Raw genomic sequence first — 25949 nt, 5'->3', positions numbered from 1 at the left:
AGAGAGTTATTCTTTAAAGAGAACAGCTTTTTGGAAAGGGCTGAAAGACTCCTCCCTTTGACATGATCTCAGCAGACCAGTGAAACTGATCACGTATTTGTATAATAGCAAAATTTTGTACAGTGGCCATTATGCTGTGTGAATTTTACTGTAAACACATTTTGGATGTGTTTATGTTACAATTTTTAGCAGCTGCTTCCCTACAGTAACTGTTTAGGAACACAAGATGCATCTTTGCACCCCATATAAGGAACAGAAGATCTTACCGAAAAACCCTTTAGTTTTCTTTGCATCTAGAAATTTCGCTGTTACTTTGAGCTAGATGTACTGTGGTCAAATTACAAAGTTTTCTTTTAAAATTTCGATTCCCTGTTTGCATTTAGGATTTAGGAATCAAATTGAGGCAAAAGGGGTCACAAGAAGTGTCAATGGGATTAAACAATAAACCGGTTTTATTAACACAGGTATTGCAGGGATTTCAGCTTCAATTTTTTGATTACAATAGTTTGAAAATGATTTTGGTTTCATTTTGCTTGTGCTAAAGTATACATAACATTGTTTTAGATGCATTTAATATGCTGCACAAGAAACAAACCCGTAACATATTTTTCTGAACTTCCTTTTATGCTATTGTTGACCAGAAACAGGATGGATTTTTGTCCTTTTAAAAATTGACTTCATTGCAACATTAAAGGATTTGAAGATGAATTATTGTAAATCTCTGGTTATACAAATAAAGTGTGTACGGTAAGCACTTTACAAACTGTGACATTTGTTGAAACAAACAGTGAACATGTAGACTTGGAACAATTTTAAACGATTAATGGAGACATGGGGAAAATAAAATCAAAAACTGGTACACATTTTGGAGCTGTACATGTAAACCAGAACTGATACTATATCCAGAAACTGCAGCAGGGGAAATGCCAGATGGCATTTTGTCTTAAATTTGGGGTAGAAATGTTTTAATACAGAATACTTCAATATATTGAAGTTTCTACCACAGTCATCATAATTGAGCATGAGGAATTAGAAGAGCAAATTTTAGGGAGGAAAGGTGTAAGAGGAATTTTTCACTTTACCAGAGTTCATGAATACCTTAACAAATGGTATCAAGTTGTTCAGTCCTGGATTGCATCACAACTGAGCCAATTCCTACAACTGGATGTCAAAAGTGGATTTGGAGTAGAAATTATAAATCCACATCAGTAATCCTGGAGTTCTGAGGCAAATTCGGCAGGTTCACTGTCGTTGCTGGAAAACCAGAGAATTGGATGAAACCCATGATTTATGCTTCATTGTTTACCGGATGGTTTCTTTGTCCATTTAACCATAAGGAGACTTTGTATTTCTCAGTAAATTATTATTGTGGATTCTTTTCACTTTCCTTTCTGTATCTCCTGCAATCTCACAAGGGCAAGAATCCGGTATTGAAACTGCCAACACTTGATCAATAAGTTTGCACGTAATTTAGAATTTTCAACACTGGAAACTCATTAAGTAATACTTAAAATAGGCAAGATTGTAAAGTCATTTCAAAGTGTGAGGGGGTAGAAAGTAACCTGAACATTTTCCCATGCATATCATAAATTAATGGATGAATTTCGAAGACCCTTGGTACACGGGTAATAGCCCAAAGAAGAAATTGAGTTTATGGTGAAGATTCGGGTCTTGGAAAATTCAGAGTGGCTACAAAACCACACAGTTGCAAGTGCATTTTCACAATAAGCAGAAACTGCGCTGCCTGGCAAGAAACAGTGATCAGTAGTCTTGAAAGCAACTCGTGATTCTCCTCCATTTTTGTTAGTAGCATTCTCGAAAGATAATGCCTCTACTGTGAAGGGTTATATCTCTTGCAATGAATGAGTACTCCCAGCCCTCCCTTCAACAAACTGTGAAACTTAATTCAGCAAAAACCTTAGCAATCATCTCCCTGAGTGGATCGCTAGTCATTTAGCTAAATTCACATTTCTTAGAGATTATTTTAAAAAGTAAGAAAATCATTTTGAACAATGACCTGTAAACCAAGTAAGATGTTCAGAGAAGTGAAAACTAAAATTAATTTTTCCTCCTTCAGAACACCAGTTTCCAAATAATATGAGCCTTCATCACAGTAAGTATACATTAGGTAGTATGCAAAGCTATTTACACAGAAATAAGAACAATAAAAGTTAAATATGTAAGAATCTGTATAATGTATTGGAGGCTTGATAATCCTTCTGGATCTGGCAATGGTACCAACTGGAGTCCTAACCATCACATTTGGTTATTCTTGACTTGCGTGTGTGTTGGTAGCTTGTGTGTTGTTTGTGTTAGTTATTGTCATAATGGTCTTCCACACCTTTATTATCCAAGCAAATTTTGCGTGCTGTGCACAATCAAGTACTCACTGTTTAGCCAATGCAGTTTTTTGTTATTTGCTTTCTTGGGGTCCCAGTGTAAGTGTAAATTCTGCACTACTTCAATTCTTGTCTGAGGCTTTCTCCTCTGGTTTCCAAACCCACATTCATTGTCATCATCCTGATTCTTGGTTCATTAGCGTATGCAGCTCTTCAAGGCAATAATATACATTTAATCTGGTGCAGAATGAAAATGTTGTAAACAATGGGCCCTTCAAAACTGAACTGGGATATGCTCGAGATAAGGGAGCAACTAAATGTTCATTGGAGCATATATCCAAAAGTTGGCTCTCCTCAGCAAGAGGAGTTGGTCAGGACTGGAGAGAGCAAACTGGAGTTTGTATTGAACTATGAAATGCAAATAAATAGTTTGTTATCCATTTACGGAAGCTGGTATCGATCTAACAATATAACACAATTGCGAGTGGAATTCTGCTAGCTTCCTCTCTGAAAATGGAAAGCCTCTGAGGCCTTTGCCAGAGGTCAGTGGGTGTTGGCTACATCATTCTGAAACCTAGAAAGATTCAGCACTGGTTGAGGCCTGTTTTGTGTACTGCAGCCTATTCAATACATCAACTTGGGCATTATTGATAATGGTCCAAAAACAAAGTTGCTGGAAAAGTTCAGCAGGTCTGGCAGCATCTGTGAAGGAGAAAACAGTTAACGTTTCGGGTCCGGTGACCCTTCCTAAGAAGGGTCTGAGGACTAATGAACCAAGAATCAGGATGATGACAGTGAATGTGGGTTTGGAAACCAGAGGACAAAGCCTCAGACAAGAATTGAAGTTGTGCAGAACTTACACTTACACTGGGACCCCAAGAAAGTAAATAACAAAAACTGCATTGGCCAAACAGTGAGTACTTGATTGTGCACAGCACAGTTCTGAGGAAGGGTCACCGGACCCGAAACGTTAACTCTGTTTTCTACTTCACAGATGCTGCCAGACCTGCTCAGCTTTTCCGGCAACTTTGTTTTTGTTCCTGATTTACAGCATCCGCAGTTCTTTTGGTTTTTATTGATAATGGTCCAGTTGCAGAGATTTTATAATCATTATGGAATCCAGGTATTTCAGATTAGCTGTAACCCTAGTTCTGAGCATTGACTACACTTCAGTTACTAGGCTTACAACTTGCTTCACACTGATCCAATATTAAGTGATGACACTGCCTTAAGTGTTTGGACTCCTAAATTGTTGTTTGAAAATAAGCAGAAAGGTTAAAGACCAAATGCTGGTTGTGTCTACGATTAGTTTATTTTCTCTGATTGCATGTAAGATAATCCGGGAGCAAAAGTAGGTCATTCAGCCCTTGGTGCCTGATCTGCCATTCAATTCATGGCTGATCTAATGGAAACCTCAAATCTCTGATAACCTTTGAGACTTGAGATTTTTAAAAATGCCAGCTGAAGACTGAGCAACGGCAAACGTTAGAGTTTTATCTTGACATCAACTTCTTCAACCTGTTTATTGTGTTGTGGTATACCTCTGGAGCAGGTGTGACTTGAATCTGGGCCTCCTGTTGCAAGAGATCAGTGTACTACCACTGTACCACCAGAGCCCCTTGTGAACTCCTATACTTTCATTGCAATAATATTTTTATCTTAATTGAAATGGGGGAGCCTCCAGAACCCAATCACCAAGCAGAATGAATTTTCAACCAAATGTTATAAAATATTTTAATGCCAATAATGACATCTTATTGTTGATTTACAAATTGCCTAATTTCATACTTAGAGATTGTGTTTTATTAAAAGGTTGAAGTGACTTAGTTCAGTGCTTACTGGCTTATTAAATGAGATTTATATTTCCACAGGTGAGTTTGTGAACTGCTGTAATCAGGTTTATATGAATTGTCAAGTGAAACACTTGCATCATGCAACTGGATTTTTGCATGTAACACTATGAAATCTATGTTTCTTTGAAAATCCTTGTCTTGAAAGATATAAGCAGTTCAGAGAGCTTCCTATTCACTGATTTCTTATTTCCTATGCAAGGTCAAATATTTAAGTAGGGTAAAAAGTGTATGGTACAAGAAATCAATTGATATTAAAATCATTCAAAGCAAAACTTATGCAAGTCTGTCACTTACTTTTCCATCCCATATACTGTATAGATTATATTAGAAATTCTGTACCTTATTCCTCATTAAACTGTGAAGCAATTGATATTTAATGAATTCAATCTGTGCTTAATGTCTGGACATCCAAAATGAAGTGGATAGCACGCAGAAGTTGTTTTAATCCATCTTTTAATCGTTCATGGTAACTATCCACTAAGAGCAACTTACGGGGGAAAAAAATCAAAATTGATCCAAACTCCACTAATGGGAGTGATTGTGAAACTTTTTTTTAAAATTCATTAAGGGGATTAGGGCATCGCTGGCTAGGCAGCATTTGTTGCCCATCCCTAATTGCCCGGAGGGCAGTTAAGAGTCAACCACATTGCTGCGGGTCTGGAGTCACATGTAGTCCAGACCAGGTAAGGATGGCAGTTTCCTTCCTTAAAGGACATTAGTGAACCAGATGGGTTTTTCCTGACAATCGACAATGGATTCACAGTCATCATTAGATTCTTAATTCCAGATACTTATTGAATTCAGATTCCACCGTCTGCTGTGGTGGGATTCGAACCCACGTCCCCAGAATGTTATCCGGGTCTCTGGATTAACAGTCCAGCGATAATGCCACTAGGCCATCACCTTCCCTTTCTGCTTTAACAAAAGCCCAAATTGTAATACAGAGGCTTCATACCCTCTATTTTAAGGAAATATGATCAGAGCTTAAGCACAAGTCTTTGAGACTAAGAACAGGAAAATGTGGATCACTCATACATGGGAAAGGGTCAACAAAAGCGGTGAACCGTAACAAACTGTACACATGTGGCTATAAATACCCTGGATGAAGTTCAAGGAGACCCTTTGTTTCAGCTTTTTACCAACCCCCTCTGCTGAACCTGTTAATTTAGTCCTCTCTCCCAAAAGTCAATATAACTGATCGACCAGATAGGAACGAGAGAAGCAAGTTCATTAATATTTAATCTTCCATTTGTAGTTAATAGCTTTATCAGAGTTGTGCTAAGTCACAACAGCTCAACCTTGCAAAATACCATCACGTGGCATTGCAGTGGATTGCAGACACTTCACGTGACCTAGATAAAGTGCAGGAAGTGTCACCAGCTACAGAGTCTTGACGTCCAGATTTTAAAAACTCAAATTGTGGCTGGAGCCATTGTGGTCCATCCGCAAGGCCTTAGGTTTGGAGAAAGGGTTATACTACAGATTGGGCAGATAGGAAATGAGTGACCACCAGACAACCAGTTAGACATTGCAGGATCCCCCTGAGGTTCCACACGAGAATCCGCTTTCCTCACCTGGATATTGGTGAGGGTGATGGGTCCTCTGAGGAATGCAGCAAGCACCAGGCCTGTGGTAGACCATCAATATGCCAACTGTACAGCAGGAAGCATGGAAGTGCAATAGTATAAGGCAAATCACTAGTTAGGAGATCTAACAGACGTTTCTGCAACCATAGACATAAATCCAGGCTGGTGTGTTGCCTTCCTGGGCCCAGGTCAGGGAGGTCACAGAGTTTCTACAGGACGTTGTTCTCATAGAAAATGATCAAATGTCATGGCACTGGCAAAAATCTTAAGAGATTCAAAAAGGGATGTGACCCTATGGTCAGAGTTTATGGAATTATGTAGAAGATTAACAAGTAAGATCTCAAAAGCAGTATTCTGGATTACTCCCTTTAGCCCATGATAGTGAGTACAGACATAGAGGATAATAGATGAATGCATGGCTGGAAGGATGGTGCTGGAGAGAGGGCTTCACAGTCCTGGTATACTGGGACCGGCTTTGGTGAAAATAACACCTGTACTAGCTAGACAGATTGCACCTGAACCTAGCTGGGGCAGAGTTCCTTTATAGGTCATTTTTGCTAGTCCTGGTGGGGAGGCTCTAAACTAGCTTTGGAGAGATGCTGGAACTAAGGCAGAATATTAGAGAGCAACACACAGTGCACAAAATATTGGGAGACATATAGCACTTGAGCTGTGTAAATTAAGCTGGAGTCTGAAATTAAAACTTTAAAATCAGGTGTATGCCGTATGATTGTTTGGAGTATAGTAAATAAGTGATGAGTTATAGATGCAGATTGGCATATGGAATCACGATATTGTGATGGTAAAAGATCAGGCTGAAGGGACAGCCGGGCTCAGTGTTACATATTCAAGTTGCTGGATGTTTAGGAACTATAGGAAAGGAACAAAAATGATTGGGATGGTAGTAATAGTTAAGGAGAGCCCTGCAGTGCTAGAGGTAGATGATGTCTCAGAGGGTTCAATTTGACTAGAGCTAAAGAACAAGAAGGGTACACCTACATCACTTGATGAAGTCTACAGACCACTAACTAGCCAACAGCATTTAGAGGAATAAATCTGCATAGAATATCACTGTTCTTTTACAGTTGCTGGGTCAAAATATTGATCTCTCTTACACAGCACTGGGGTGCAACGTCACGTGAATTGCAGCAGTTCAAAATGATCATTCACTATCAGCTTGAGGCTAATTCAGGAAGGGCAATAAATACTGGTCTAGTCAGTGCATCTGTGAGAGAATAAATTTGATGAATTGGTATCAATCGTACCCTTTGTATTGTTGACGCGAACGGTGAAAATATAGGACAGTAAAAGATTTGCTCACATAAATGTTCAATCCTTTAAGTGCAAGATCTCTCAAAACTAATATAAATTTTTTTTCTGACTCCTATAATACCTATAAATGATCCTGTCAGCTATTTATTAATCCATCTTGATGCAGTTATTGTATTGGAACTACTGTACAATTAAGATGCAGACCAGCCATGATCTCATTGAATGATGGAACCGCCTTCTCCTGTTCCTTTGTTATTGCTCAACTTCACATCGCTTTAGAAGTTATGGGTATCGCATTCTAATGCCTTGACATTCAATGGCATTACCATCACTGAAACCACCCCCCCAACATACACACACACACACACACACACACACACACACACAACCAGCAACCTGACAGCTAGCATTGAATAGAAACTGAACTGGACCAGACATGCACATATCGTGGCCAGTTACAAATATAAATCAGAAGCTAGGAATTCTGCAGCAATGAGAGAACAGGTCACCACTGCTGAAAGCAAAGCCAAGAAGGCACAAACAAAACACAGAGAATGGAGATGTAATCTAATAGAGGGCAGAGTTCATGTTCTGAAGTTCTTGAATTCAATGTGGAGTCCTGAAGGCTGTAAAATGCCAAAGCAGAAAATGAGATGCTGTTCCTCCAGCTTACATTGAACTTTGCTGGCAAATCGTAGCAAGATGGTTTATTGAAGTGGCAATTTTTTGATGCTCATATAAAACTAAAAGCTGGAAATCTGAATCGAGCAGAAATTGCTGGAGAAACTCAGCAGATCTGGCAGCATCTGCAGAGAGAGAAACAGAGTTAACGTTTAGAGTCCAGTGTAACCCCTCTTCAGAATTTTTTGATGTTGCATTTTTCTGATCTTACAGCATAGGAATTAGGAGTGTGAATAGGCAATTCAGTCCTTTGAGCCCGCTCTGCCATTTAGCACGATTGTGGCTGATCTTATCCTCGGTTCAACTCCACTCTCCTGCCTGCTCTGCATAGCCCTTTATCCTGCTTTTCATCAGAAACATGTCTATTTCTTTCTTGAATCTGGTGATTGATTCTGCCTCCACTGCACTCTGAGGCAGTGAGTTCCACAGATTAACAACACTATAAGAAAAGAAGTTTCTCTTCATCTCAGCTTTGAACTTACCTCCTCTCACGCTATATCTATGCCCTCTTGTTTGAGATTGTTCCACAAGGAGGAACAGCTGTTCAACGTCCACTTTATCAATCCCCTTTAGCTTTTTATGTGCCTCAGTCAGATCCCACCTCATTCTTCTGGACGCCAGCAAGTACAATTCCAAGGTGTTCAACTGTTCCCCCTGCAATTAACCTTGTGAACCTCCACTGAGCAGCCTCCAGTGCCACCATATCCTTCCTCAAGTAAGGACACAAAAACTGGACGCAATATTCCAGATGTGGTCTCACCAATGCCTTATACAATTGTAACAGCACTTGTTTACTTCTTTAATCCAGTTATTTTGCAATAAATGTCAGGATTCCATTCGCCTTTCTTATTAAATGCTGCACTTACATATCCACTTTCTGTGATTCATGCACATAGACGCCCAAATCCCTCTGCACTGACACACTTTGAATCTGCTTTCCATTTAAATAATAATTTGCCCTTTTATTTTTCTGGCCAAAATGGACAACCTTGAACATATCCACATTAAACTTCATCTGCCAGACTCTGGCCCATTCTCCTAGCCTATCAATATCCATCTGTAAACTCTTTACCTCCTCATCACTGCCTGCGTTCCTACCAATGTTGGTATCATCCATGAAGTTTGCTCTGTTACAGTCTGTCCCTGATTGCAAATCATTTATATAGATTGTAAATAGTTGAGGTCCAAGAACTGAACCCCCATGGCACCCCACTAGTTACAGTTCACCATCCAGAGAAGGACACATTTGTCCCAACCCTCTGCTTTCCATCAGCCAATCCTCTATCCAAGCCAGTGCTCTACCCTTAACCCCCTGGGATCTAACCTTCTGGATCAGTATTTTATGCAGCACCTTGTCAAATGTTTTCTGGAAGTCTAAATATACCACATCCACTGGATCCCCATTATCTACTTTGCTGATTACATCCTCAAAGAACTCTAGCACCCTTCATGAAAGATGAAAGTGCTGACATTGGTGAATTGAGCTTTGTTTTTCCAATTAGAATTAGATATTATTGTCACATGTGGTCTGACGTCAGTGAGCCTGACATCAGTGATAGGCAAGTTATTGGAGAGTATACTGAGGGACAGGATCAACCAACATTTGGATGGTCCGGGTCTGACTAGGGATAGTCAGCATGGATTTGTGCGCGGGAAGTCATGTCTGACAAATCTTTTAGAATTTTTCGAAAAGGTAATCAAGAGGATAGATGGCCTTTTTAGTAAGGCCTTTTTGACAAGGTCCTGCATGGCAGGCTAGTCACGAAGGTTAGGTCGCATGGGATCCAGGGAGAGCTAGCTAATTGATTCAAAATTGGCTCGATGGTAGGAGGCAGAGGGTGATGGTTGAAGGTTGTTTATTGGACTGGAGGCCTGTGACTAGTGGTGTGCCACAGGTGTCGGTGCTGGATCCTTTGTTATTTGTTATTTACATAAATGATCTGGATGTGAATGTACAAGGCATGATTAGTAAGTTTGCAGATGATACAAAATTAGGAGGTATTGTTGATAGCGAGGAAGGTTATCAAAAGTTACAGATGGACCTTGATCAGATGGGGAAGTTGGCTGAGGACTGGCAAATGCAATTCAATACAGATAAGTGTGAGGTGTTGCACTTTGGTAAATCAAACCAAGGTAGGACTTGTATAGTAAATGATAAGGTCCTGAGGAGTGTTGTGGAACAGAGGGACCTAGGAGTACAAGTACATAGTTTGTTGAAAGCGGCATCACAGGGCTGCCAGAGAAAGTGGTGTGGGCAGGTACAATAGGAACATTTAAAAAAATATTTGGATAGGTATATGGATGGGAAAGGTTTAGAGGGGTATGGACCAAAGGCAGGCAATTGGAACTAGCTGAGTGGGCACCATGGTCAGCATGGACCAATTTGGGCTGAAGGGCCTGTCCCATGCTGTATTACTCCATGACTCTAGTCAAGTACAGGAATACAGGAGTACAGTTAAAAATGAATTCCTGACACCATCTTAGCTGCAAAGGTACCTAGGTACAAAATCTCAAGTACAAAGTAGAAAAACAAGGAAATAAAGTTAAAAATTCAACAATAATGTCTTTCTTAGTATAACATAGGAAAATAAAGAAATAAAGTTAAAAGTTCAATATTACAGTCCTTCTTAAGTGCTTACCTATGCTGAGCTTGCACTCCCCACAAGGCTTGAATCTCCTCCGTACTGGGTCAATCACCTCTGTGTTGGGCTTGATCGCCTCCATGTTTGACTCACTCTCCCTTGCACTCAACGCTGCCACAGATGCCGGAAGACCTCAGGCTGCCTGCTCTCGCAACCGCCACAGATGCTGGGGGACATCTATCATCGCTAGGCTTGATCTCCTGCACTGTGGGCTCAATCTCCTCCACACTGCACTAAAGTCAACTCCCTCCACCGCTGTGGCCGGAAGAAACCTTGCCTCAGACACGCTGGACACCTTGAAGCTGCCGATATAGAAGGTACGCAGATTAAGGCAAGAAAAAAAAAGCTATGAAAGAACAAAATGAAAAGTAAAAGCGAATGGAGTAGGTGAGCTCTGGGCAGGAGCCCACATGCTGCACTGCAACTCCACCACCACCTTGAAAACAGTGTTCAGTTATCTTCCCCCTTTAAATATAGACAAAAAGCAAGCCAGGCAGCAACTGGAGGAAAGGAAAAGTTAACATTTCAGGTATTACCCTTCTTGGGACTGAAGAAGTGCTGTGTTCTTCCAGGCTCCTGTTTGTCTACCTTGGATTCCAGCATTTGCAGTTTTTTTGTCTCGTTTCCTCCTTTAAGATTGGCTCCAGCAACATGCCTACTACGGAGATCAAATTAATTGGTCCATCGTTTCCCACCTTCTACCTAGCTCCTTTGTTAAGTGTGACACATTAGCATGGTCCCAACCCACTGGTACCTTCCAGTTCATTGATATCTTGGCTTCTCTTGGCTGACGGCTTGGTCCGCCCGACTCTGGGGGGCGCTCAAGGCGACACTTCCATTGGTTCCCGACAAACCCGCCTACGCTTGATGTGGATTGGCCACTCCTTTGTAACTCCGCCTTCGCCTGGCGTTGATTGACAGAAGAGTTGACTAATCAGCATACGGCGGGTGCCGGCGGTCTCGGGCGGCAAATGGAGCGGCCGACGCCATTTTATTCCGGTCTTCCCGAGCGGCGCCATGAGGCATTTGTACCGCCACCGCCTGCGGCTTTGTTGCTTCTCAACCGAGGCCGGGATTCCTTTTATAACCCCGGGATTAGGAATGAGGAGAGGCTTGGTGCCGCGTTTTCTCTCTCCCGCCATCCTGGTTTGCCGGGGCCAGAGAGAGGCCTGGCTCAGGGCCGGGCTGCGGCCGGGGGAGACTGGCGGCTGCCCGCTCCCCCCGCGGAGAGCTTCCAACAGGGCGGCCCGGGAGGGCCTGCTCCGACTTTGAACAGGGTGGAGCCCCTGCAAGAATACGGCCAGCAGCCGCAGTGGGATCCGGACCACCGAGACCGCCTGCGGAACTACCCTCCCCAGCCATGGGGCCGTGACCAACCCCCTCACCCCCAGAGTCAGCAACATCGGGACCAACCCCCTCACTCCCAGGGCCAGCATCATCAAGATCGATCCCCTCACCCCCAGGGCCAGCAGCATGGAAATTACTCCCAGGGCCAGCAGCATCAAGATCGATCCCCTCACCCCCAGGGTCAGCAGCATCAAGATCGATCACCTCACCCCCAGGGTCAGCAGCATGGAAATTACTCCCAGGGCCAGCAGCATCAAGATCAACCCCCTCTCCCCCAGGGTCAGCAACATCGAGACTACCGCCCTCACCCCCAGGATCAGCAACATCGAGATGAACCCCCTGACAGCCAGGGTCAGCAACATCAAGATCACTCTCCACACCCACAAGGTCAACAATACCCAATTCACCCAAACAGTCATCAGCACCTAGACTACATGTCTCACTTACAAAAACATGAGCGTGTACCCCGTCCATGGAATCATCCCCCTCAAGGTGAACCTCCCCACCTTCCAGGCTGCCCTTCCGTACCCCAGCATCAAGAGCAGAAGGAACATCTGCCCCACCAGCAGGGTTATGAATGCAAAGATCAAGTTAGTGTCCCACAGGGATTTTCACAACAGGACCGCTCAGCTTATCTTCGGCAGGGATTGTCACATCGTTCCCAGCTTCCATTTCAACCTGAACAAATGGATTCTCAACGCTATCCATTCTGGGAGCATTTAAATCCTGAGAAACATACACCCTTCTCACAGAGAGCTAGAGTTGCCAACAATGTGCTACCTCAAATCCACAGCATGCCTTCCCAGTCTGAGAACATTTCCTGCCAGGACCAATCATTGCTTTGTGGTGGAGGCTTTAATTCATCTATGGCATATGGACCTCAGAATTCTCAGTTAATAAATCCTAGCCATGGCATGCCTAATCAGCAGAACTTTCCAAATTCATCAGGGGAGATACTGTCTTGGAAAAACGACCGTGACATCCCGTATAGCAATGAAAACATGGTAGCACCATGGCCCAGTGTTGCTAACTTTTCACAAAACCTTAAAGATGTCAATGCTGAACAACTGCACAGGAATGACTCCACGACCAGAAACTTGTTATCAGACCAACTGTCCCATAATTTTAAATATAATGAACCTTTAAAAGAACAAGATGAGTTATGGCTTACCCGATTCTTGTCAAAACGTAGGCTGCAGCCTTGTGAAATTAAAAAGCCCAGATCTTACCCATCAGTTAGTGAAGTAAAAGAATCAGTACTAAGTGCTTGTAAACTTGTAACTGAGCTCACTGCCTTATGCCAGCTATTAAGGTATAATGTTGAAAATGAAGCGGTTTGGACTGAATCCTACCTGAAAGCAGTTGAAATGAGAACTGCTTTACAGGAAAAAATAAAGACATTAAAAGATGACAACTACCTCAGTGCTGTGAAAAGGAAATTGGAAAGAATCAAAAAGAAAAGAAGCAGCATTCAAAGGAAGAAACAAATGCGATGTTTAGAAAAACAAGAGGAAGAGGCAAGGACAGCAGAAAAAGAAGCAAAAATTGATGAATGGAGAATGAAGTGTATTCGAGAAGTTGAAGAGAAAAAGAGGGTACTTAATCATTTCCTTCTAATATTACGTGTAAAAGGGAATAGTGATTTGCACATTGCAACAATTATAAGATCCAGGCAGTAACAAAAATACATTGTTTATTAAAGAAAATAGCAATGGAACAGCAATGGCAGGAGTTTCTGGGAGTAATTCAGGAGACGCAGCAAAAATTCATCCCTAGGAAAAAGAAGCATGGTACAGAGACGATGAGGCAACCATGGCTGACTAAGGAAGTCAGGGATAGCATAAAAGCAAAAGAGAAAGCATATAATGTGGCGAAGGGCAGTAGGAAACCAGAGGACTGGGAAGCTTACAAAGACCAACAGAAGGCAACAAAAAAAGAAATAAGGAGGGAGAAGATTAAATGAGGGTAAGCTAGCCAGTAATATAAATGAAGATTGTAAGAGTTTCTTTAGGTAAATAAAGGGCAAAAGTGGCCATTGGACCACTGGAAAATGACAGTTGAGAGTTAGTAGTGGGGAACAAGGAAAGGCTGAGGAACTGAATAATTACTTCGCGTCAGTCTTCACAGTGGAAGACACGAGTAATCTCCCAAAAATGCAAAAGAGTCCGGGGGCAGAACTGATATGGTGTTCATCACCAAGGAAAAGGTGCTAGTAAAACTGATTGGCCTGAAGGTGGATAAATCACCTGGACCAGATGGACTGAAGGAGATAGCTGAAGAGATAGTGGAAGCGTTAGTGGTGATCTTTCAGGAATTGCTAGAGTCAGGGAGGGTCCCAGAGGACTGGAAAATGGCTAACGTGACACCTCTGTTTAAAAAGGGAGTAAGGTAAAAGATGGAAAATTACAGGCCAATTAGCCTAACCTCAATTGTGGGTAAGATTTTGGAGTCCATTGTAAAGGATGAGATTTCTGAATATTTGGAAGTGTATGGTAAAGTAGGGCAAAGTCAGCATGTTTCATCAAGGGGAGGTCATGCCTCACAAATCTGCTAGAATTCTTTGAGGAAGTAACAAGCAGGGTAGACCAAGGAGAGCCAATGGATGTTATCTACCTGGACTTCAAGAAGGCCTTTGATAAGGTGCCACACAGAAGGCTGCTGAGTAAGATAAGGGCCCACGATGTTAGAGGCAAGGTGCTAGCATGGATAGAAGATTGGCTGTCTGGCAGAAAGCAGAGAGTGGGGATAAAGGGGTCTTTCTCATGATTGAATGGCGGAGTAGACTTGATGGGCCCAATGGCCTAATTTCTGCCCCTATGTTTAATAAGTACAAATATATATTTGAGGTGAACCATGTTTGACAATTACTCAGTGCTCTAAATGAATTAAATCTCACTGGTCATGAAGCGTTGGGCAAACTGGCAGCTACTTAGCACACAGATAGAAACTAGAGCTTTAGGTTTGTGTATTGAATACACTGCCACAAAGCTGTCTCGATCAATGGATAAAAGAAATATGGTTGATAAATTTACAGTTGGCTCAGCTTTTGATTCCTTCATATAATATGGATGAACCTTTATACATGTGTTTGTAGTTTGTTCAGTTGTTGTAAACAGGACTACAATCTGGAAAAAATTAATATTTGTTCAGAAAACTGATAAATTTGCACTAAGAGGAAATATACTAGTTTAGCGTCTTTAGTTTGCTATCATATATGTACAGAATGCTGAGTGGGGTTTTGTTATAAGTTATCCAGTAAATTGTTGTGTTGATTTTAATGTGTTTTAAAATTGATCTATCTAAGGAAGGACATCCTGACATTGGATACAGTCTAGAGCAGGTTCACCAGTCTGATACCAGGTATGGTGGGACTGTCTATAAAGAGATGTTCAGTAGGTTGGGCCTGTTACTCATTGGAAATTAGAAGAATGAGAGGTGACCTTATTGAAACATACAAGATTCTTAGAGGACTTGACAGGGCATATGTGGAAAGGATGTTTCACCTTGTGGGATGGATGCAGGACCAGAGAGAATAAGGGGTCGCATATTTGAAACAGGGATGAGGAGGAATTTCTTCTCAGAGTTGTAAACCTGTGGAATTCTTTACCACAGAGGGCTGTTGAGGCTGGGTCATTGAATACATTCAAGGCTGAGGTTATCAAGATTTTTAATCACTATTGGAGTCAAAGGTTATCAGAAAAGAGTGGGAAAGTAGAGTTGAGAATTATCAGTTAAGCTATGATCTCACTGACGGAACAAGTTCGATGGGCTGAATGCCCTACTTCCACTTCTTATGATCTTATGTGTAGTTAAATCATGTATTGCTGAGAGAATGTATGGTTGCTGTAGAAATTCTTTCGAATTATGTTTTATATAGCAAAAAATATATTAAGACTTCTATTGTATCACAGATACAGTAATTTACAGATATTTTTGCCGTAATCGTTTTGTTCATTGTTTCATCAAGATATTCAAATTTTAAACTTATCAGCAATCTAATTAATTGGTGATAATATTATACTGCCTATTGTTACAGTTTTGGGGCAAAATTAATACTCAGAAGAAGGGTTGATAAAGGTAACAGTTTTAACTTAACAATGCTCCTCAAGACTTTTGGTAATTGTTAGTACTCTCTCATTCTCATGTATGCATTTTATTTATAGATGCCACAAGAATGATTGGCGTAGCACATGAACATGTACAAGGGAAATTTAAATAAAAATTTGCTGGGGTAAATTAGCAACTCCAGTGAAATGTTTGCTATTGTTACTGAGAACCAGAGTTCTCAAAAGATTGTCACAAAACTATGACAATCTCACTAAATAAATCAACAGAGAAATGGAATTTGCAATAGATTATTTTGGATTAATTAACAGAAAAGCTATCATAATAATGCTTTACAGAAATAATAGATTTTCCCAGTTGCATCTTGTTTAATGATTCCTTTGCACCTGCAGCTCCTTCAGTATTCTGTTCACGGTAACCAGGTTTATTTTCGGTTTGTAGGAACGTGAACTGAAAGTTGCAGCAGATGGTGTCTTGTCAGAGGTGCGGAAGAAACAGGCAGATGCAAAAAGACTAACGGATATCCTGCGGGCACTGGAGAAACTGCGAAAACTGAGGAAGGAAGCTGCAGCTAGAAAAGGTGTGTTGGTAAGAGGGTGTAATAGATACTGGCATATATTTTCAGGTTTAGTTTAATTATTCCTTTCCATCCTGCAAACGATTGCTAATTGACAAATATCACTGTTGTAGTATGTCAGCTGATGACCTTCTGTTACACCGTGTTAGGACCAGTGAGAAGGGTAAATAGTCTCCCCTCTTTCCAACCACCTTAGTCACAACAATGACTGAAGTAAATTACAGTAGTTAATGAATAGCCAATCATAAGGTTTTCTTGAATTGGAAAAAACAAGTTTATTACCTGCTAACCCAAGAAAAATAATAAAGATGCAGCATCTAGCAAATGACCCTTGTCACTTGGCCCACACATACGAACACGTACAAAATTAATAGGTGATAATGTCCAGTGCAAAGGAAGATAAAAGAATATGTAATCTTCCTTGGTCTTTGAGATGTAAGATTTAACCTGAGATGAATTTGTTGGTTTCTTGGATGTCAGTCAGCAGCATGAGATCTTGAGGGGACTGATAGGTGGATATCAAGAGGATATTTGATCTTGCAGGGGAAAGTAAAACCAGTGGATATTGTTTAAGAATAATTGGTCAACCTTTTAGGGTAGTGATGGGCAGAAAATATTTATCTTATATGGATTTTAGACACACCATCCCTTACCCCCACCCCTCCCAATAGGTCTTCACTGAACTGAATCCACATGAGACTGATCTCATTTAACCCTCCGATTCCTTGCTCTTCTTAGATTGTGGAATCATCCTCCCCAGCAGGTAGCGTAAGCTGTGTCGTTACATTTACTCAAGGCTGATTAAGATTTTTTGTTAGGCAAAGGGGTTGATGCTTATGGGGTAGAGACAACAGAGTGGAGCCAAGACTACAACCATCTCAGCCATGATCTTATTCAATGGTGGAGCAGGCTTGACGAGCCAATGGTCTACTCATGTTCCTGGTACCAAATATTGCAGTTATTTTAAATTTTCAGCTCGTCGACACTCTTTCTTTATGGCCGTTCCTGAGGTAACTGGGCCAGTTTCTTCGGGAGAGTATAGACAGCAGTTTCGTTTCCAGTATAGCTCAACCAGTGCTTGGAACCTCCACTGAAATTATGATTCTACTGTATATTTCCAAGAAATACTTTGTTTTTGCCTGACACAGCCATGGTGATAGTGCATTTGTTAATGTCTTCCTGAGACAGTAATTCAGTGGATGTCTGAAGAATATGAATCTGTCCACACATGTGCGATCTCTCTCTCTCTCACACACACACACCACCTCCATGTGTGTAATTCTTTTGTTCTTTCAGCTCAACCTTGAAGTGGAATTTTAAGCAGTTTGCCTTGTCTCAATTAAATTTCCAATAGTTTCAACCTGTTGAAAATGAAAAAAATTCATCAAAAATATATTGTACAGCCTTGTGACAACTGTCAAGAACTTGACATTTTGTATCAAATTACACAATGTAGACAGCTTTTGGACAGCAATGTTCATAGAACTGTGCAGATTTCCAGTACAGGTGACGATTAATCGGCCTGTCTTGTCTGTGTTGAAAAAACACAATCCAGAATGAACCCTACTTCTCTTCCTATTGTCATTTATATTCCTGTTTCAAATGTTTATCTACTCTTAAAAGATGCAGAGGTCTGCTGCATTTGACTATTCTGCATATCAGTGTTATCACCAAGTACTCTGATTCACACAAGGGTTGCAACACAGACTTACAAATCGTTTTACAGTCGTTTCTGATATAACACGATAGTTCTGTACTCGTTTGATCCCGCATTATTAGAAAATCGTGCAATAGCCATGCCATTTAAACTAATGGGGCCAGGATCGCATTATAGCCAATACAGGTGAGAAAAGTTCACTTTCTACAAATAGTGATCTAAATTCTTCAATTGCATTAAAGCCAATTCGTGTTGAAGAAACACACGCTATAGCAAAATCGACTGTACTGAACCATGATTAAAGATGCATTAATACTGCAAGCTAAGTCAGCAAACCTTTTCTGGTTTTCATATTCAGCCCCAGCTAGCCAATTGCGTGAATTTTTTCTTTCAATTGCTTTCTGCAAATATGATCCCAACTTTTTTGAGAAAATAAATGATATTTACACGAGATAACACTGTGGCGCTGGAGGAACACAGCATAAGAGGAGCAGGCAAGTTGACCTTTCGGGTTGGGACCCTTCTTCAGAAATGGTTGGGGGGGGGAAGAAGGGAGCTCCAAAATAAATAGAGAGAAGAAGGGTGGAGCTGAAGAAGGTAGGTGGGATGGTGATAGGTGAGTGCAGGTAGGGAGTGGTGGGGATTGGTCAGTGAGGTGGGAGGAGCGGAGAGATGGGAGAGAAGATGGACAGGTTGTGTCAGGTCAAGGAGGCGGGGATGAGAGGGAGGGTTGGTCATGGGATGAGGCCAGGGGTGGGGAGGTTTTGAAACTGGTAAAATCCACATCGAGGCCGTCAGGCAGTAGGCTCCCTAGGTCGAATATGAGGTGCTGCTCCTCCAGTTTCTGGGTGGCATCATTGTGACGCTAGAGGACGCCCAGGATGGACATGACGCCCAGGATGGACATGTCACCCAGGGAGTGGGAAGGGGAGTTGATATGGTTTGCGATCGGAAGGTGTCGCAAGCAGAACACAGGTGCTCTACAATGAGTGCTGGTTGCTTTCAAATGCTGGAATGACAAAATGACAGTACACCAGAGAATGCAGCAAGTTTATGCCTATACCTTAGAATATTGCGCACTTGCATGGAACTTTTAACTCAAGTGCGCCTTAAGAGCATGCAGTATGCGTATAAGAAATGACATGTTTAGGCAAGGAGATTTAGCACATAGAAACTCATTCACTACATTAATTTTCTCGTTATGATAGTCATTTGTATTTCGTAGATAATAACAGACCTTATTAATCGTATTTCTTCCAAAGAGCCTTGTGACGTAATCTGTCATGGACTCGTATACTGATACAATCCCTTGACTACCAGATAGCAAGTGTTAACACCACTAATTCATTTTTAAACTATTACTAATATTGCAAACATTTTATTGCATTGTCTTTTTAAAAACTTAATATAAGTTAATTTATATTCCATAAAAGATTGTAGAAAAATTAATTGGAAGCTAATTTCAAAGTTTTTCCATTTTGCAATGAATTACGTACAATCAGAATATTTATTTACACTTAGTGCTCAACCACATTAAGAATCCTACAGTATTCTTTTAAAAAAAAAGGCTTGTGTTGACAGTGCATTTAATTCAAATGATTTTATGCAACGTTTTTTGAGTATGAGTGTTAACCAAACAAATTGACTCAGAATGGAAAAGTCTGATCTCATTTTGCACAAGTCCTAAATTGTAAATAAAAGATACCATGAAATTTTTATAATCCAGCATATGGGAACTTTGACTCAATTGAATAACTATTGTGTTCCGATGGATTTTATCATGGCAGGAGCTGCTTATTTTTTGTCAGTCATTGTAGAAGTATTGCCTTATGCTTCTAATTCCTACTGTGGTAACGTATGGAATAAACTGATAGACATTGTTAAATTCTAACTCCTGCAATTTTATGGTACTGGATTGCACTGTAATATGTTTTAAAATTGGCAATAGTTTGCTAAATAAAGACTCATGCTAATTAGCACAGTTTGCTCAAGATTTTGTACCAGTTCAGTTTGTAACTATATAATTAAATCACGCTGACTATTCAAATGCTGGTTTGCTTTTCCAGGCGTTCAGCCTCCTCCTTCAGCTGATGAAACCTTTGAACATCATATTGAGAGACTGAGAAAGCTGATTAAAAAACGCAGTAATTTATATGATGCAGAAGAAAGAGCCTTGAGAGTTATGCTGGAAGGAGAACAAGAAGAAGAAAGGAAAAGGGAAAATGAGAAAAAGCTGAAAAAAGAAAGGGAAAAACTGGAGAAACAACAACGTGAAGTGGAAATGATGATGTTTGGAGATCCAGGTATTTGTAATACCTAGCTTATCCATTTTAATATAAACAGTACAGTTTTTTTTAGAAAATGTTAGTTTATTAAAGTGAGCAAGTTATGTAATTGGTTCTTGTCGTACTGAGCATCATGCAACTGAAAACCTATGTAAAATTATAGAACATTAACTTGTTTGTTAGATGTTCTTTTACCAGTCCTCTGACAACAGATCATCAACCTGAAACATTAACCTTTTTTCTCTCCACAGATGCTGGGTATTTTCTTTGTTTTCTATTTTTATTCGTTCCCAGCATCCACAGTATTTGTTCTGCAAAGTTATTCAGTATTAGTAATGACTAATTTGAAAAGTTTACTTATGCTTGTTGTGTGTAACTAAAATACCATCCAGGTCACCAATAAAAGGGAAACCTGAATTGATGTAGCAAGTTCATTGATCTCGGGAAATACGAAAGCACGTTTCCAGTTATGTCGTACTTTTGTAGTGTAGTCACTATTGTATGGTGTGATATACATTCTGTGTTAAAATTTCATAAATAATGTCATTCAGAATATTTGAATCTGGAACCACTGTGTAATTGTTACTGTTTTAGCTAATTAACTTAAGAGAACATAGGTAATGAACAATTGGTTTGAGGACTACGAGCTTTTAATAGAATGTAAATCTGCCTGAGCGCTCAATATTTGAATAGTACTGAGTGGTTATTCAGATTTCCATCAATCTGCAGAAGTGCAGTGATTTATTGCAGTTTTGGTTTACAACTCTCATTACTGATATCATTAGTGTTCCTTATAAGAATTTGAATGATTTGGTTTTTTGAGTAATCATCATCTACATTGCTGTCTGTTATCTAAATATATGGGCTGCTGATAATAGTTTACTAAAACCTTTTGTACCCATGAAGTACCCTCATGACCAAAACTATTTTGCTTACTTTCTATTCATCTGTGCTGATTGACATTTAATGTGCTTTGCTAACAGCAGCAGGTATCGGTCACTACAAATGGAATTGTGGTTCCCACTGAACCATGAGAACAGTTTTATTCTTCCTGTCTCTTCTCCTGGGAACATTAGTATGCTGTATCCCTTGAAATGAGGAGTGCTTCATGGCTGTGGATAAATAGTTAAAACTGTTGAAAGATTTATTTTTGGTTACAGTAGCTCAAATATGATGTGTAAAAATATTTGACTAAAGTAATGGGGATTAACACTCAACCATAACCCCTGTTGTTGAATAATCCACCACTTTTGGAAGAGATTTACAAATAATAACATTTTGTTCTGTTGAGTTACATTTATTTCTAAAGTTCCTATTTGTTGGAATGATACTTTAGCAGGAGCTTTCCTTAAAAGAGCTCCAGGTTGCAAGCAGATTAAAATGGTGCAAAAAAGGAGTTTCTGAAAGTTCAGACCTGGGTGGAACACCAAACTGAATTGATCAATGCATTAAAGTATTGCTGTTATGGCACACTACAAATACTAAATGATTTATTAATGTTTTACTTGATTCAATAGATTTGCCTTCAGACCACCCACTACAGCCATTTTGCCAATATTATTTGCAAGCTGAGCATTCTTCACATGCACTCGTGCAAATCAGGTGAGGGTTAATGAATGTTGATATCTGAAGCCTTCAAATGTGTTGATATCATTCAGTTCAATTGTCTCTAAAACAATTATCATATGTTACTGAAACTGTTTCAATGTTTCCACGTAATTCAAATGCATCCCCTTTTCCAAATGTATCTGATAAACCACAGGACTTTCCACATAATAGGATGAATTGAGGAAGAAAATGGTCCTCCTCACCGAGGGCAATAATTTTTACTAGGATTGTATCTTGGAGTTGAAGATAAAGACAGACCTATAATTTTCACATGGAAAGTAATTATTTTTGACTATTAAATAACAATGAAGTCAACGAAACCCACGCAGTTTATAAAAAGAAATTGGTACTTGGAGGCAAACAAGGGTTACCACCCTCTTGCATTTCTCGGATATTTGTGTAGCAGGTCATTTGCCATGAAAAGTTAGTTCTTTTTCAGGTGGATCATTTATAATGCTCCGTAATATTTGCCAGACTGGTTAATTTCCAGACGATTTGTTATGCTTTGATACCTGTTTCTTTCTGCAGGAGGCAATACCACCTCCTTTCTACTCTCTCAAGGAAGGACCAAATAATCTAATTCATAGAATCCCTACAGTGTGAAAGTAGGCCATTTGGCCCATCGAGTCCAAACCGACCCTCCAAAGAGCATCCCACTCAGACCCACCCCCCTACTCTATTCCTGTAACCCTGCATTTCCCATGGCTAATCCATGTAACCTATACATCTCATTAACTGTGGTTGGATGCTCAAAATTGGCTTTACTTTTGTTAAATATACTTCCATTGTTTTTCAGTTCACTTTTTTACACTGCTTGAGGTTAAGCCTCAAGGTTTAGCCCCTATCAAAACCATTGAACTTGGATTACACTTTCTGTTTGAGACCTGTTTTGTAAATAATCCAAGTAGGCAGAACCAATTTACACTCTCAATAAATGCATGCTGGAGCAGTTCTTAAGATAAAGGGGTGTTGATTATAGTAATTGGATTTAATATTTTTCCTTTTCTCCTCTTTAGACAAGAATGGGATCGATATCTTGTGTCAGGTGATCATCCTGATGGAAGCAGTATTCCCCGGGGCTGGGTCTTCCCACACCCACCCACTTCTGACACGTGGGCAACTGCACTCAAACAGAATGAGAGTTGATGCTGTTCAACAATTTTCTCTCTGGCTGAAATATTTTATTGCTGATTAATACCTGCTTTATATTTAATAAAGATTAATTCAAGTTGTTTTAGAGTTCTGTGAGTTTTCTGATAACATCTTAAATTCATAAAATTAGTGGATCGTTTGAGGCTTTGTCAGCAGAAACACAATACAGTGGTTCTGCTATAATACATGTTCCAGCATCTCAAATTGGCTATAATGCGACTGATGAGTAGGGGAACGCTGTTTCTAAAACACGAACCTGTGTTGGCTATAACATGATTCCATCGGTGCACAGAGTATGCATCGACATCATAAGAAAGAAAGCCTTCTCAATTTATGAAGATCTAACAAGAAAATGCTGAAAATCCTGCAGATGTGCCTGCCTTTAATGCTAGCAGTGGCTGGTTTGCTGGTTTTAAGAACTGTTATGCTTTTCATAACATAAAATTATGTGGCGAAGCTGCCAGTGCAGACGAGGAGCAGGCAATGGCATTTCCCCCATATTAAAAAAATTAGTTGACGAGGAAGGCTACCACTTAGATAAAATTTTCAATTTGGATGAGACAGGTTTATACTGGAAGTGAATGTCATCAAAAACCTACATTTCTACGAATAAAACACACGGTGCAGGCTTTAAGGCAGCAAAGGATTGTATGACTGTGCTGCTGGGTGCCAGTGTCAGTGGAGACTTAAAGCTTAAGCCTGTGGTGGTGTACCACTCTGCCAACCCACGAGCTTTGAAAAGTTACCTTAAGTCTACTCTAGGCAACTACTTCATGTCAAGCAAGAGGTTGGATGATGGGGCAAATTTTTTCTGACTTTATTGTTGATGTTTTGGAAAATGTTTTTAGAAAGTAGTACAGAAAAAAAATGTGGTTTTCAAGATTCTCTTCATTCTGTATAATGCACCAAGCCATCCTCCCACCATTGGTGAGCTTTCTGAAAACATCAAAGTGCTATTTCTACACCCCAGACACAACCTGTCTCCTTCAACCCATGGAGCAGGGTGCATTAGCAGCTTTTAAAGCTTATTATTTAAGGGGCACATTTAAGAGGCTGACTGTAGCCAATGAAGGGGATAAGGACAGTCTTCTTCAATTTTGGAAAAGCTCTAACATTAAGAATCCAATTGTCATTGTGGATACCTGGGGTGATGTCAGTAACTGCTTGCATGCAGTTTGGCGGAAGCTTCTCCCAGATTCTTTTCAAGATTTTAAAATCTTTGATCTGTCAGAGGAGTGCCCAAGAATCAAAGAATATTGTGTTGATCTTGCAAAGCAAGTTAGATTTAAGCAAGTGGAGAGTGAGGATGTTGAAGAGCTGCTTGAGTCCCACTGTGAAGACAGTGATCTACAACAGCTTGTCGCTGAGGGGAAAGTGGAAGCTGAAGATGAAGAAAATGAAGTCCAGGATGTAGCACCACAAGAGCTTTCCACCTCTGTTTTGTCTTCTATCCTGAGGGAAGTTGAGAAGCAGTTGCAGCGCTTAGAAGATAATGATTCCAATGCAAAACGCAGCAAGGTAGCAGTTCATGGAATAAGATCTTATTTGGCACCCTATGAACAGGTTCTTCATTAAAGAAGAAAAAGGGCAAAGCAGCAAAAACTGGATGTCTTTTTTTAAGCTAACTACTGAGAAACAGCCAGAAGACAATGAACCACAGCCATCCACTTCTCGATTAACTATTTTTCGCTCTACTCCACAACCACAAATGCACCTGAAGGTGGTAGTGATGATGATGAACATCCTCATCCCCTGCATTAACAACAGAGTAACCTCAAAACCTCCTCCCCATCAAGTCATCTTTACATTTTTTTTAGATAAGGTGTTAAATTTACTTTTATTTCATTTTTAGATATAAATTAAATATTTATGTAAACTGCTATCCTTTATGTTAGGCTTTTGAGTGGTTTTTAACCATTTTTGAGTGATATTTTTTGGTGGTCTGCCCTTAACGCTGCTTTTCCCATAGATTGTGTTATAGCAAAACCCCCTGTACAAAGAAAATTTCCTCATTAGTGATGCTGAGCTATATGTATGGGAATTTATTTCTGGAGTCTATGAAGTTCCATCTAGTGTAGGACTATGCAAGTTTGACTTTGTCACAGAATGATAATGCCCAAGTAAGAGAGCAATAATATATTTAATATATTAAAAGCAGATCTCCAGTGGCATTTTTTATTTGTTCAGTATTTATTGCCCATTCCTAATTGTCATGGACAGTCAAAACCAGTACAGTCTTCAGCTGAAGTGGAGATTAGAGGGCTTGTAGTAATTAGTGTGCTTCTAACAACTATGCATATTCTACTACTAAGGTCAGGTATTATGGATTGGACCAAACCCCCTCAAAATATACCAAGGAGATAGTCTAGACCCTAACTTTTATTTTGTTTGAAGGCAAGTGTAAGGACTGTGTTCCAGATTTGATTCAGTTGGTCAAACTACCAGATTTTAAGCAAAACACTTTATTCTTTACAAAATGCAAACAAAAAAAATTAGCTTAACTTTATACTTAATAAAGTATTATTTAACTAGTAATCATCAACTATTACAATATAGCAGCATCTCATAAACACGCTGCTAGCAAAGGCAAATTCAGTATAACACATTTCTCTCACTTGGTACCTCCAGTCCAGGATAAAGGAATACTGAAAAAAAAATCTAGAAGCTGAGAGAGAATTTGAGGTTTTTTTGCCACAGCAGATATATCTGTCACCTTCAAACTCCAACTGAAAGCAAAATTAAAACTCTGGGTCTGTATGAGCCTGACTCCACCCACTAATGTTTCTTTTGTAATTTAAAAAAAACACTCAGGGAGCTCAAAACTGTTTACCCACTGCTTCTCAAGCAGATGTTTCAGCACCACTACGAACATCTCTCTGCACGAG

At 40.1% G+C, this 25949-nt stretch overlaps 1 protein-coding gene and 1 long non-coding RNA gene across 2 annotated transcripts; both read left to right on the top strand.

Moving 5' to 3' along the window:
* The first annotated feature begins 6 nt into the window (after window positions 1-6).
* Window positions 7-4464, top strand: LOC125486820. Its single transcript, XR_007265448.1, has 2 exons — window positions 7-2113; window positions 3334-4464. It is a non-coding gene; the product is annotated as an uncharacterized LOC125486820 (long non-coding RNA).
* Window positions 4465-11297: 6833 nt separating this feature from the next.
* On the top strand, window positions 11298-23144 carry pdcd7 (programmed cell death 7). Its single transcript, XM_048615960.1, has 6 exons — window positions 11298-11900; window positions 11937-13315; window positions 16227-16365; window positions 20086-20322; window positions 21822-21906; window positions 22929-23144. The coding sequence occupies exons 1-6, from the start codon at window positions 11345-11347 to the stop codon at window positions 23056-23058; spliced, it is 2526 nt and encodes an 841-aa protein (XP_048471917.1). The 5' UTR covers window positions 11298-11344; the 3' UTR covers window positions 23059-23144.
* Window positions 23145-25949: the final 2805 nt, after the last annotated feature.

This window comes from Rhincodon typus, chromosome 33, assembly GCF_021869965.1.
Source record: "Rhincodon typus isolate 14 chromosome 33, sRhiTyp1.1, whole genome shotgun sequence".
Classification (NCBI taxonomy): Eukaryota; Metazoa; Chordata; class Chondrichthyes; order Orectolobiformes; family Rhincodontidae; genus Rhincodon; species Rhincodon typus.
Note: the sequence above shows the minus strand (reverse complement) of the source record. Positions and strands in the feature narration are given on the sequence as shown.